The sequence below is a fragment of the Ammodytes marinus genome (assembly GCF_949987685.1).
Source record: "Ammodytes marinus genome assembly, chromosome: 7".
NCBI lineage: Eukaryota > Metazoa > Chordata > Actinopteri > Uranoscopiformes > Ammodytidae > Ammodytes > Ammodytes marinus.
In genome coordinates, this window is record NC_137211.1 from 14681960 (window position 1) to 14697009 (window position 15050).

At 41.6% G+C, this 15050-nt stretch overlaps 1 protein-coding gene across 1 annotated transcript; it reads left to right on the top strand.

Moving 5' to 3' along the window:
* Positions 1-11019: 11019 nt before the first annotated feature.
* Positions 11020-11361, top strand: LOC307252875 (insulin-like; the record flags this gene model as incomplete). The annotated part of the gene is made up of 1 exon (XM_080030699.1): positions 11020-11361. The coding sequence occupies one exon, from the start codon at positions 11020-11022 to the stop codon at positions 11359-11361; it is 342 nt and encodes a 113-aa protein (XP_079886825.1).
* Positions 11362-15050: the final 3689 nt, after the last annotated feature.

Sequence of the window (15050 nt, forward strand, 5' to 3'; positions counted from 1 at the left end):
TCCCCCTGTCCTGTAGGAATGCGTAAGTTGGCTGTACAGGGACTGAGCTTCTGTAAATCACCTTATTTCTGTTTAAGTTAAACCAGACACTTGCATGACTGTTTTATAGGTTTGAGTTAACATTGGCCGGATTCGGGCCTTTCCCAGCAATTAGGAAAGAGGTGATAATATACGGCCTCTGTCCAAAACTGTTGGTGTTACTGGTCAAACCCAGACTTCAGGCCGCCAGGCCGGACAGTGTCTCTGTCAATCTATTCCACAGATGTTTCGGAGGGATGATTGCACAATAGTTAAAACCCACCAATTAGACAAAGAGTGTCGTCTTTGACGACCAATCAGTTTACGTGAACCCTGGGATAAGAGAGCCTGCAGAGCAGCATTCGGGGGGCTTTTTACGTTTGACCAGGATCAGTCTTGTATCTTCCTCTGTTTCAATTTGGCTAAACTACTCTGACTTTTATTTGGCTTCGTTTACTGCAGTATGAGATTTGTTGTGTTGAATAAATTAAGCTGTTCCTGAAAGCCTCCTCAAACCTGCGTCAGCTGTCAACTTCTTTCATCACGCCACACCACCACCAGAACCCAGTAACCACAAAGGCACATGTAAGAAGAGCAGTGATAATAAACAATAGATGATGGAGCATGGCAGTGCGTTTGAAATATCGGGATCGATTCAGAGATGATTAGCATGGCCTTTACAAGAAGAAATAACAACATCGAGGACGGCTCCAATCCAATCAAGAGTCCCAGCATTATGACAGTGTGACACACAGAGCCAGCATGCAGGGCGGTGACGTGGACATTACTCACACCTTTGCTTTTCTGACTGTGACATGCCAGGATATTTTCCATGAGGAAGGCACTGGAACACCAACAAAACAAAATATATATATATTTTATATATATTTAACTGCCTTAGAATATGTCAACTGTCACAGAGGCCTCTCTCCCATTGGTTAAATAATCAGTTAACTCATCATTTAGGAGAAGCTGGATTTAATAGGAGCAGGCTGGACTGAGTTATACAGGCATCAATCTGTGACAATTTGATACATTACACCTTTCTATTTGAATTCAAGATAGGTAGAACTTTTTAAATAACTTTATAGGTTTCCCAGTCTCTTTGCTCTTTTCTGGCTTTACTCCTGTGTTCATTGTTTTCTCTGGATCAGATTCCAAGGCCGCACATTGTTTTACCTTTTGCACAGTTTGACCAACAGATGTAACAGAGTCCACTGTACTTAACTTTGGTCTGTTTCTTGTCCTGATAAGAGCTGGATAAATTGCAGCTGTCACTTCTGAGTCAGTAAGTTTAGACCTACGCCAATGGCAATGTTGTCAGAGCTTCCAAAGGGAAAATAGCGGGACAATAATTATAATACTATTCTAATATTGTATTTCTGTTACAATTCATTCTTATAATAGATTTGATTTTTTCCAAGATTGATTGATTCAATAGTTTCAGTCTTAATGATAATAATCCTAATAATACAACTGCCCTGTTGTTAGCTTTGCTCTTTTATGACCCCCTATTTTACATCCCTTTACCTCAATTAATCATAACCTGATCTGCTGAGTCAAGTTGTGTTCACATTGCCTCAAACGGTCAAAGAAATATTGGTCCTACTGTCAGTTTAGGGGGTCAGAAAAGAGAGAACTAATAACAGGGTAGTAATATTTGAATCATAATTACTATTAACTACTGCTTTCATGATTATATGCTTTGGATGTAATGTTTATATTATCCTGTTTGCTACTGGTTGAGATAAGAAAAAAATTGAAAGAACGACGCCTAAAACATACATAGTCATAATTCTCTCCCATTGAAATATACTCAGCAATTGAAATACGTCTTATAATATAGATATTAGCCACATATCACAGCCCCCGTGGTGTGTAACATAGATCTGTTAATGACAATAGTAAGAGTAGCAGTGGGAAACAGACTACAACACGCAACATTGTCAAATAGCATCAGCAGTGTGTGTACCTGAGTGAACCAGGGAGCAGTCCATGAACACAGTTGGTAATTTGGACAGGAAGCATATGCAGCAGCAGGAAAGACACAGATAGACAGGCTGGTTGTACAGATTGTTCCTGCATGGACCCAAATAATCTGCTCCCACGTCCTTCTTTGCTGCAAACAACAACCAACCTTTATACGGGCCCGGGCATACTCTATAGAAATACAAGACTGTCCAATAGTTATTTTACTTTTCTGGCCTTTTTAACATCTCTCAGTGTTTGCCCTGCCTATTTATTTTCCTGTCAACCACACACACTATCTCTTCGCCTCTTATATTTTTGCTTCCTAGATCATAAAAATAAAGTAAATAAATAAAACTAAAAGAAAGGGGGAAAAACTCCATCGAAAAGTTCCCAAAAGACAGCCCCACAGTGTGATTTGAGGAGGCCGCCTTTGGCTGTGGCTGGGTCAGATGAGCATAAATAGAGTTGTTTATCTCATTTACCCCCCATGCATCAATGTCAACACGCTGCTTGTGTTTGTGTGCTAGGCCCCTGCAATTGTGCAAATGCCCGTCTGCCTTCAGCAACTCTCTGTTAGTCTCAGATCAATCTTGTAAAGATGTGTTTTCCAAGTAGTTGATAGAGAGGGGCCATGAGAGACAGGGATGGCATTGGAAAGATGCCATAAGAAAGACAGGAAAAAGCCGATGATGAGGTCTGAACACGAAGCAGGGGGAGATGGGGAATAATGGGCAAATACATCTGTTGATAAAGACTACACTGGCACTGAGTATAGCTGATACACTGCTGATAGATATAGAATTTCTCCACAATCCAGAGCTCAAATGTATTAGTTTTGTTTTTTTTACGTTCCTCCTGAGTACTTTGCCGGACAATATTCAATTACATGGTTTAGTACTGTTTCAAATTTCAGTACGAGTCAGATATGGAGTCATTAGACTGCAGTTACATAGTTTTTGATGCTATTCAGAGGAGAATGGAAATTAGGGGTGGGGATAGTGTATAGCAGCTGGGTGGCTAGTGTGTCTGCCAGATGTTGTCTGGGAAATGCTAATTGACCTGCTAATGAAGTCTGGGCTCCTCCTGTCGGCTCCCAGCCTCAGAGAGTCCATGACATTGGGAGGGACACCTGCTTATCTGACCAGCTAACCTGAGCTGCAATGAGACACACAACGAAACGTAATGCCTCGCCCTCTCTCACTCTTTCTTATGAATGCATGTGCCAGCCAACTCACAATATACACAGACAGTGGGTAGAGCAATCAAGAGACTCCAAAAATGAACTGCACCTTTGTGCCGCGGTTCAGCTATGATGACCACCCTGTCTTGCCTGCAGGTGATTTGGCCGATGGCCTGGTAAAATGTCACCTTCTAAAACCAGCGAGTGTGGGCCTTTGTGTGGGTGTTTATGTCTCTCTTTCTTGTTCTCTATCTCTCTCTCTCTCTTACTGCCACTGATGTGTAAGCAGTGGACGGTGGTGAGTCATGCTGGGGGAGAGGTGGGGATGTCTGGCCGCAGCTGTTGGACAGGAGGACGAGATGTTTAAATTGCAGCGTAGAGTCAAGGCAGATGACAGTCAGTGCCAGGTAGTTTTAAAGGTGAGAGCAAAGTCACTTTACAGCACAGTCACTATACTGCAGAGTCCCTGCCAGAAGAGATCTGGGCTGTATATCAACAGAACATGTTTTGTTGGCTTTTTACTGTCATAGAAACTTTCATCATGATCTGACCAGAAAAAAAAAAGACTTGGCCGTATAGTCACCAGCAGAGGGCAGTGTATGGTAACATTTGTGTAGTCCCAAATCATGTGCTGCCTGTACGTGAACAGCCTCTTGTCTTTCACCGATAACCCTTTACTGCTTTTGAGAAGGTCATATGATAGGGTGACTGATTCATTGTACAATTCATTCTCCAGCTCCACCACATAGTTCTGAAATGATGAGAAATACACTTTGTAATCAGTTATTTACCTCTGAGTGGCCACTCATTGCTTTGTACCTTTTCTGCTTCTTTCCAAAGGCAGCTACACCTTCTGCATATTAGTTTTGGTCATCTGCACGCATCATTCTGGCCGCACATTGCGCACAACCCCATACAGTGCCGGGGTCCAGTGGAGGAAAGTAACTAAGTACATTAACTCAAGTACCGTGGTGGGTTGTGCTTGAGTATTTTTGTTTTAGGCCACTTTAAACTTCTACCCCACGACATTTCAGAGTGATATAATCCAAGATTTGCTTTTCATCATATCTATGTGTTGAAGTGGATCCCAACCCTTTTTAGACGTGTGACCTCTAATAAAAAGTCAGTGGATAGTTGGTGGTCCAGTTATTTCCCTATTCCCCTTACATGGTTTCATATGTTTTACTGTTTTGAGTCCAAATGAGGTAAAACAAAAAAGTCCAATATTTCACTTCTCTGAGGGGGGGGGGGGCACAGATAATGACAGTCAGGCTGCTGCAATATGTCTCTGTGCATCATGCAGGTAAAGGAACGCCCTCTCTGCCACCCCCACCCCAGGGAGCTGAGTAACACTGTGACTCTGTCCAGCTACTGCAAAGTCACACACCTGCATCAGTGTGATGGCACAACAAAGAGCTTAGACCCTTCTGTCTCTCTATATTTCACACATTTGCCGTTGTGACGCAAAATAAAGGTGCAGTGTCTCTCCTCTGTTAGAGAGGGAGGGAGGGGGAAAACAGGAGGACGCGAGGGGGACGGAGAAGGGCAGAGGAATCATAGACAGACACTGATGCAAGTTTCTGAGGGTGTGTGAAATGTTTGCCTGTTCGATGCCAACTCCGGTGTCCAAACCGTCCCATTAATTTAGACAGGAAATCATGTCCTCCGTCTGGCGGCCACTTTCAATGAGTAATGCTGCTCGTCCAAGCGTTGTGTCGGGATGAAAGGCAACTTTTGCTGGGGAGGGCACACCAAGAAACAACAGAAGACATGTAGATTTACAATATACATGGACACGTGCATGCACCTACACACACACACACACACACTGTTTCTTGTCTGACATGTGGACTCGGAAGAAAGTGCAGAGTGAGCAGGGAGGGCAGTGAAGCCTTCAACGATCTCCACTGTAAAGATCATGACCGTGAAGACCGAGACTTCATCATTGCTATCAGTGCCGTGTGCTAAATCTCTGAATCCACTAAATCCACTTGCTCCACATCCGACTGCCTTTCCTAAGGATTTCTGAGTGGCACAGAGCGGGTTACTTGTGATTATAAATCCTGGCAGCTCCACGTAGTGCCAAGCTAAAGTTGGAAACAGGTTTGAGGGAAGGAAACTCTAATAAGAGCTTTGTCATTATCTGACATGTTAATGCACTGTCTGCCGCTGTTCATTTTACTAATGAAGTGTTAACAGAACCATCATGTCACCACTGCACCACTTCCACACAGTAATGGCACTCGTCATGTAGGTTTAAAAAAAACATCTGCACATAGCACATCAAGTGGACAAATTTATCAGGAATAAAACCAACTTGTATATGATGCATCATTCTGGAACATGCCTATCTTAATCAAAACTAGAGCTGCAATGATTAATCGACGAATCAATTATTAATCGATTATTAAAATAATCGGCAACTATTTTGATAATCGATTAATCGTGTTGAGTAATTTTTTAATAAGAAATTTCCAAATTCTCTGATTTCAGCTTCTCAAATGTGAATATTTTCTGGTTTCTTTAATCCTATTATGACAGTAAACTGAAATATCTGTGTGTTTTGGACATAACAATACATTTGAGGACGTCAACATGGGCTTTGGAAAATGTATTAACATTTTTCACCATTTTCTGACATTTTACGGACCAAAACACTAATCGATTAATAATCGATTAATCGAGAAAATAATCGACAGATTAATCGATTATCAAAATAATCATTGCAGCCCTAATCAAAACTATTGAACTATTGAAGTTTTATAACTTGCACTAATCTTGTTGTAGTGTTTGAGAATCAGAAAACCTGATGATATCTCCATTAAGTCAGTGTGTACTTTGCACAAGTCTACAGGTTGTTATCGGTTCCAAAAAGTTATTTATTTCCATGTTTTGTTTAAATAATTCCAGAAAGAAGATTATATTGGTGAAATTATTGTATAGTGATATATATAGCCTACAGTATATCATATACTGTATAGGGGAGAACGGGGGAATCTGAGGCATCGGGTAATGTGAGCCACCCCCTGTATTTAGGCAACGGAAAACATTTGTGGTCATGTGAGATATATGTTTTCAAGCCCCTCTCATTTCCCCATGGCCCTGAAAGAGAGGACCTCATGGTGCTGTGGTAAGCATGTTTTTTTCTCCAAAATAGGTATTTTGCATGTAAAAGTAAATGTTCTTGCTGTCAACTTAATCAACTGTTGTGCCAAAGCAAATGCATTCACGTTGAAAAACTTCTATCATACGTTTTGATGAACTACCAACATATGAAACCATGTGATGCTGAAAACTGAAGATTAGCCTGAAATGCTAAGAGAGGTAGTTTTTTCTCAAATTGTGGTGGTGGGGGAAAGTGAGCCAAATGCTGTGGGGGAAAGTGAGCCACTGTCTCACTTTCCCCCACCATGAGGCACAAGTTAAGTTTAGTCTTAAACCTATTTTAATGTAATATTACATGTTTTATTTTAATGTCATACACATTGTAGAAAAGCCATCATGCCAAGGAAATACACCAGGAAGACGACCTGGGGCAACCACACGGAAAGAGCACCTTCTCATCTTTCCCTGTAACCTTCAGGGCTGGAATGTAGAGTAGGCCTAGTTGTAGAGTATGACAGGCTGATGTTATAATCCAGTTGGGTCTTCTCCTGTGTTCTGAGTCCCAGGCTGTTCTCGCTGGTTCTGATTTTCCTATGCTTTGACCCCCAGACACTAGCTAGCTCTAAGGGTCCTGTGTAGCTCTAAGGGTCCCCAGACTGTGTTCTAATCTAACTGGTTCTATCTTTCATTTGAATCTTATTAAAACATTTTGAATTATAATGTGTTGTATTTGATTTTGTTCAGAGTTACTTTCAAGTGTTTAGAAAATTTGCTTTGCTTAAAGCTCCCATATTATACACTTTTCGGTACTATTATACACCATATTATATGGTCTTAGAGGTCCCTAATAAGTTTTTCTTTAATTGTTTGCTGAAAAAAACTTTCAGATAATTTATTGTACTATGCTGATGTTCAGCTAATCTCACAATGGCCTATTTTTTAAAAAGAGCTGCAGCTCCCCTCGTAAATATACAATCTTTGAGCTGCCCCCGCCCCCTGTCCGGAAGCGCAGCCAGATACGCCTCGCCCTCTGTCTGTCAGGGCCGTGGACCAGTAAGAAATAGGGGTGTGGGCTGCACAGTGGAAGCTTCTGGCTTTCCAGTTTGTGAGGTCAGAAAAGGGGAACATTCTGACTGGAGTATATTGGGGGGGAGGGGTAGGGGTTTCAGAAAGGGGGAGAGTGAGAACAGGAGAGATTGTTATTTTTTTAAATATTTTGCCAGTCTCTAGGCACACCGTGGACCCATGGATATGTTAGAACACATTTAAAAAGTGCATTTAGCATAATATGTGACCTTTAATTGACCAAACCCCATCATTCTTTCACTAGTCCGACATTAGTTCTGGAATGTGTGGCTAGCTTTCAGGATTCTTACTGTTACAATATGTGTTATGGTAGTTTCAGAGTGGAAAAAGTAAGTGGATCAGTTTACCCCACAAAGTGAGCCACATGACAACTTTTTTTAAAACAATCATATTTTCACTGCCCTTTGTCTTGAAAAAAATCTGCTAATGCCCATTTCTAGGAAACATCCTGAATTAATGGGAAATGTGTACATTTGAGTGATAAATCATTTTAGCTCGCTTAGAGGGGAGCAAATGTAAAAAGTTGCTCATATTACCCCTGTTCTCCCCTATATATATATATATATATATATATATATATATATATATATATATATATATATATATATATATATAGTATATCCATTTTTCTGATACCATATCCTTTTGATCAAATTGCCGCCACTTAACCCTAAACCAGGGGTGTCCAAACTACGGCCCGCGGGCCAACTGCAGCCCGCTTTTTATTGGCCCGCGGACGATTTAAAAAATATAATGTAATATGGCCCTTTGAATTTTTTTTTTTTTTTGCATTTCTTAGTTAACCCACTAGTGCAGGGGTCTCAAAAACTGATTGATTGGCCCGTGGCACATTTTAAAAATATAATGTAATATGGCCATTTTCATTTTTAAATAATTTAAATGCACTCATTTTATTACAGAGAAATGTGTCCCATAAAAGAAAAATAGCAACAAGCCCATCCCTGCATAATATTTTATTTTAAATTAATATTATTATGGAAAATCTATGTGTCCTTCTCCAATAGCTTCTAATTCATCTGACACAGTGTCTCCATTTTTTTTCATACAAAATTCTTCAGATTTAGCCTCTTAATTTCCCTCTCAAAGTGCACCAGGTTCATGCATTTCACTTTAAAAACTTTAAAAAATCTCCCGGGGGGCATACACCCGGACCCCCCTACGAGGGTCAGGATCTCGGCTGCCCACTATTTTCACCCAGCTGGACATTGGACGCAAAAGCAGAAAACACTGGTGTATCATTGGCATTTAACAAGAGGGGGGAATGTGTCTGTTTATTGTAAAAGGAAAGTGTTGCCGTGAAGAAGGATTACAATTTACGAAGACACTATGAAACTAAACATCAGAGCAGCTACATGTCCTGATAAATGTGTTATTTTCGCAAAGTGGCCCGGGCCTTTGTAGATTTTTCTGTATGTGGCCCTCAGTGAAAAAAATTTGGACACCCCTGCCCTAAACCATTTCCCTAAATAAGTTATGTAAGCCAAAATGTGAATCTACCATGCTAGGCTTAAAATAGAACATGTTTGTGGAGTCTGTGCAGAGCAGATTTAAGCTGTTATGAACCCTCAAAAACAACATATGTGTTTTGGTTGTAGTTGCAGCTGTATCATTCTGAGCTTTTTGAGGTCATATTTGCAGATTGCCCTTTTATGCTGAGGGCATTTGGAATGTGTGAAAGCTGCACGAAGATAAGAATTTGCAATCTCTCACGCCATCTTTGTTTTTTTTTTGTTTTTTTTGTGCTTTTGTTGTACATGCACTTAGATTCAGGATCTGTGAACAACCAACCACTCACTAGTAGGGCATAGATGAACACCAATACACACAGAAAAATCCCAATTGCACAGGCATATAGACAGATGCACAATTAAAATTACACATACACTCCATAATCAAAAATCTTAAATAAATCATGTATGAAAAGTGAGGGCAAGGTTGACATTACCAATTGCTGAACAACAGACACTGTCCGAAGTGGTAATTAGAAAGATAAAGGCACAATGCATTTGTTTTCTTTTCCTGAGGTTCTCTTGAGTCGGATGCTTTAAAGACACCACCAGGTTTACCTGTGGCATACTAAAATAACAGTAACAACATACTCCACAGAATATTCTCAATGTCAGTTAGACAGTGTATCTTCCATTTTCCATCATAAGCCACCATAAGCTACTGGTCCCATTTTTAACTCGACTCCATATTGGCCTTGCTCGGGATATTTTGAAATGTCAGCATTTGGGAACATATTTTTGGAGGTTATTTTCAAAAGTCAGTGCTTGCTTTTTTCATAATAAAGGTTAACTATGCCCCTCAAACGCAAAATGATGATGCTTGTATGGTATTTCAATAGGCTTTGGATGACAATAGAGGTCTACCACACAGACCAATAAACAGTTTTGGATTTGTTGAGATTATATAGACCCAACTTGAACCTCATCTTTTGAACATGGGAATCAGCTACTTAAGTATTTTTTTATTTGACAATTTACCAGATTCTGAACAACTGATTCATGCACTCTTTGACAACTTTGACAACCTAATGCTCTCTTTGCTGAAATAGCCAGGCCCCAGCTCATTCAAAACACGGTGCTCATCACTTATGGTGAAACTATTATTCCAAACTATCACCTCAGTGATGCTCAGGACGATATGAATTTCTGAACTGCTCACTCATGCGATTCCAATCAGACTTCTCAGGTCAAGATTCAAGATTCAAGATTTGTATTAGTGTCCCAAGAGGGCAAATTGGTTTACAGCGAGGAGAGGCGACAGCACATAACAGTACAAAACAGTGACGGACGCAAACATCGCAACATGTACGCAGGCCTGGGCACTATAGTGCAAAGAATCAGGGAGAAACCAACACAACACAGTCAGTTCCTTTCCCTCCACAGATTAAGACGGGCCACACTGGGGATAGAGTCTTGCTGTACGGCAAAACTTGCCCGAGATATGACCAGAGAGTTCGGGCTCTTAGTAAAGAGAGTTCCCGCTCTGAGAAGGCAGTCCAGGGCAACTTTCAACTACTGTTATCCTCCTAGCTCCGACAGGTAGACTCAGGTCTTACCGTCATAAAATCAAATCAAATCAAATCATAAAATCATAAAATAAAATCATAAAATCAATAACATAAAATAAAATCATAAAATAAAATAAATCAAACATAAAATCCTAGAAACGTAACATCATAAAGTGCCAAGATAAAGTGCTATGTGGTCAACAGCAAACATCAGCAGGTGGTTTTCTAACTGCACCTAGAAGAGTATCCACATCTGATGAGGGTGCTTCAACTTTGGTCCTGTTCTCCAGAACAAGCATGGCTGATGGCCTGAGAACCATCACAATCGGTGCCACAATCAAAAGTAAACTACGACGCATTACAGTCTGTGTGTATGGTGTATTTGTTTTTCTGTCTGTAGGACTGAAGGATGGATGCAGGGCTTGTTTCATATCTCTACCGGTGGATGAGCAGCTTTTATCCTATATATTTATCTTATATTTGCATTTTTATTGTGTTGTATTTGTTATGATCTTGTGTGCAGTTATTGTGACTTGTTGCAGTGAGTGTGTAATAGCCTGTATACTTTACATGTTAATAAAATAAAGTTAAAGCATATCATTGCACAGTGGTGGTTTGTGCTATGGCTCAACAAAAAGGTCTCCCTCCTATGGCCAGGGTACCATGGGTGGCGTCCCTGCTGTTGCTGCTGGTGCTCCACTCATCAGTGGTGTCCTTGGCCCCCGTGCAGCGCCTGTGTGGCTCCCACCTGGTGGACACCCTCTACCTGGTGTGTGGAGACCGGGGCTTCTACTACAGTCCAAACCGTGCCCACAAGCGGGACCTGACACGTGTGCTTGGGTTCCTGTCCCTAAGGTCCAGACGGGAGCAGGGGACTGAGCCTTATAAGGTGAAGAGAGGCATCGTGGAGCAGTGCTGCCATACGCCCTGCAGCTTTTACCACTTGGAGGGCTACTGCCAATGACTAAAGGCTGTTACATACTCCGCGAGAAGAAAGAACAAAGTTCTCGGTGACAGAGCTGCGAGAAGTTCTTTCTGGTCCGACATTACATACTTCACGAGAACTCTACTGCCGAACTCCTCACCGCGGCGCATTGTTGTTACCATGGTAATTGACTCAGTAGCGCCAGCTGATTTCACTTCGCTTTCCTCATTGACTTCAGACTGACCAATCACACAATAGTTCTCGGACAAGCTGCGAGAAGAAAGTTCGGCCCGGGTGATGTGTCGAGAACAAGCTGCGAGAACAGCTAAACAAGAGCTGAGAGAAGAAAATGACGTAATTTTCTTCTCGCAGCTCTGTCACCGAGAACTTTGTTCTTTCTTCTCGCGGAGTATGTAACAGCCTTAACCCTGCGTTCCAAATCACATACTCTTTTTACTGCACTACATACTAAAGTACAGAAGAGTTTTAGGGCCACAAGAGAGAGAAAACAAATCAGATAAGGAAGATTTATTTTTCATTATGTTGAGAAATGTCAAGAATAAAGAGGAATACTCCAAAATGCTATTGGAGTTATTGGGGCATCTGTGTATTTTCAGCATACTACAATTGACGTGCATGTATTGGGACATCTTAAATCTTTTTTCTACCATACTAAATTGTCACGACTTCAGCCAGTATATAGTTTGTTTTCATATGTCTGTTTTCTTAATTTACTTTCACTCATGTCACTTCAGACCCGGCCACTCCCTCCTGCTCTGCACTCCTGGTTAAATTACATTCACCTGGCCTGCCCCACACTCACCTGCTCCTCATCAGTCAATCAGCCTCAGTATTTATTCCACCCCATTCCCCTCAGTCATTGCCAGATTGTCAGATGTCCTAGTGTCTATCCTAGCGCTCCAGCGTTCCTTATCATTTTGATCCTTCCTGCCTGTTCCCATTTTGACCTGTCTTTTTGGACCTTGGACTTTCCCCTTTGCCTGTTCCCCGGGACTTGTTTGCCTCGCCGGTTACCTGGTTTGTCATCGTTTTCTCATTAAAAGCCTTTTTGTGAACCTGAAATAGGGCGCATACGCATGCAGCGACCGACAGCAGGAGTTGTGCGTTGTACTTGGCCTGACTTGGACTTTTTGGTTGTTTTTCAACATTTATGTACTTGGCCTGAGGACGTTATAGTGCCCAGGCCTGCGTACATGTTGTGTTGTTTGCGTCCGTCACTGTTTTGTACTGTTATGTGTTGTCGCCTCTCCTCGCCGTAAACCAATTTGCCCTCTTGGGACACTAATAAAAATCTTGAATCTTAATAAAGTTGCATTGCCTTTTATATGAAGGCTCCTAGTGATGGAACGATGGTTCAAATCTTCAAACTCTCATTCTCTCTGCGCGTGTGTGTCTAGAATATGTGTCTTCAGAGGTAATCTCCCAAATCTCTGAAGGATGGAACAGAAAGGGTCCAGAGCATGGGTTATTTGGAGTCTAACCCTCAAACCCGACATGGATTTACTGATGGAAATTTTGCAATTCTCTCTTCTTTGACCTTACGAACAGGGAGCAGCAAACACAACGGATTACTGTACAGAGTCCAACTCAACCAGGCTTAACTTCAGATGTTAAAGTCAATTACGTCTGTCTGAGCACATAAGAAGCATTGAATGGAAGTAAAGGTTCTGTTAAGTCCTCTATCAAAGCTGACAAGAATGGCCTACTAGCCAACTACTACATGGCCAAAACTACCAAAATAAAACACAAGTGGTACCAAAGAGTAAATTCCATTCTTCCCCCAAACATCTGCTCCCAGCAAATTCCCCTTATCGGCAACATTGAAATAGTTGCGCTGTGGGGAAATAGGTGTACTTTGAAGCTTCATGACAAATGTCCCAAAAAGTGGGGATTAATCGTACTCCAGCCATGCCTGTCAGCATGGTGACAGGGATGTTGGTCATGGCTCACAGCCATCCATGCCCACCCACCGTTCTTTATCACCATCACCACATTGTAGACACACATGTGCAGGTGTGGTTCTCTCGCGCACACACACACACACACACACACACACCTCATACCTGAACAGTGTTGGATGTGAATTTGGTTTCGATCAATACTTTGAAGACTAGTTTTCACATACTTTGAACTGATGCTGCTGATCACAAAAAACTGATGTGCGTCTCTCGTGTGTGTGTGTGTCTTGATATAGGCTACCGTTGGGCTTTATTTTCCTTTTCAAATTTCCGTTGTCGTAAAATACAGTGCATATCACTGTGGCCCTTGCCAGTGTGTGTGTGTGTGAGAGAGAGAGTGTGAGTGTGTGTGTCAGATATAACGGCATGTTGTTGACTTATTAATGCCTCACTGACACTTCTCTGCTGCCTGTAAGAACAGCCCAAGGTGAGAGAGAACACAGGGAAGCACTATAAATAATTGAAGGATGCAACACTTGATACTCAGATTAAGATTACAAAATAAAATAAAAGCAGTAACTGAACAAAAAAAAAGGAACAGAATCCTGTAAATAGTCAGTTTATTCACAATAAACACATTCATATTATGAGGCATATGAGTAAAAAAGTAACTTTGCTAACAAGAGTTAGATCGGAAGACTGATACCACTTACTCTATGGGCCACATTTACTTAAAATGGATTGTGCGCTAATAGCTCCATGAATAGCGGAATTGTGACGAAAAAGCGCCCGCAATCTACCCCGTTATAGCATCGTATCCACTAAGGCAGGGGTGTGAGAGAGTGAGCCCCCCCTCAGAGAACAAATTTCAGCATTCTAAAAAAAATGTGTGGGTTTTTAAAACATTTTTTTTAAAGTTTTAACATCTTTATCTAAGTATGTTTTTGTTTTGTTTTTTAAAATACATCTTAATCCAGTGTTTTAATCCTGCTTCCTTTAAGCATGGACTGAATGTGAAAAATAGTAGCCAACAGAGAACCAGAGCGTCCTAGGGGGGTCCGGGGGTATGCCCCCCCACCGGGAGATTTCTTTTCACCTTTTTAAAGTGAAATGCAGGAATCTGGTAGCCTGGAAATCCAGACCCTGATATCTTGAACGATAGAGGGTCTGGCCACGATCAATAGTAATTTACAACTCAAGGGGCGGCTCCTACTCGTGTATTTCAAATGCCACTGCACGCAGTTGGATAGCACTACAACCAATCAGAGCGATGCACAAGGTGACGTAAGCCCCGTTCGTTTAGCGAACAGCTGTTAAACTGTTAAATTAAACGTTTGCCGTGGTCTGTCGGCAAAACAGAACATTCCACTTACTTGCTAATGAAATATTTGAGTGCCGTCTTCCAAATCGTAAAGGGGTGAGGCCAAAGCAGTCTCAAACTCACACAACATATCCGCTGCCATGTTTGATGTTTACTATCACGGCTTCGACGTCGCATGCACGTCACTGTCGTCATCCGGTTACGTCCTCCCCAGAGTACCATACAAAGGGCTCTGGCCCGCCCATATTAGATAGAACCAATTGAAACGTGAGCCCAGATTTCTGAACGGAGAGTTTCCAGACCAACAGGCGCAGCAAATTTAATTTGCCAGCGCCTAGTGGCAGGTCTGGGAATGCCAGGCTAGGAATCTGGTGCACTTTGAGAGGAAAATTAAGAGGCTTAATATGAGGAATTTTGTGTGGACAAATAATTTGGAGACATTGGGTCGGACAAATAAGAAGCTATTGAAGAAAGACACATGGATTTTC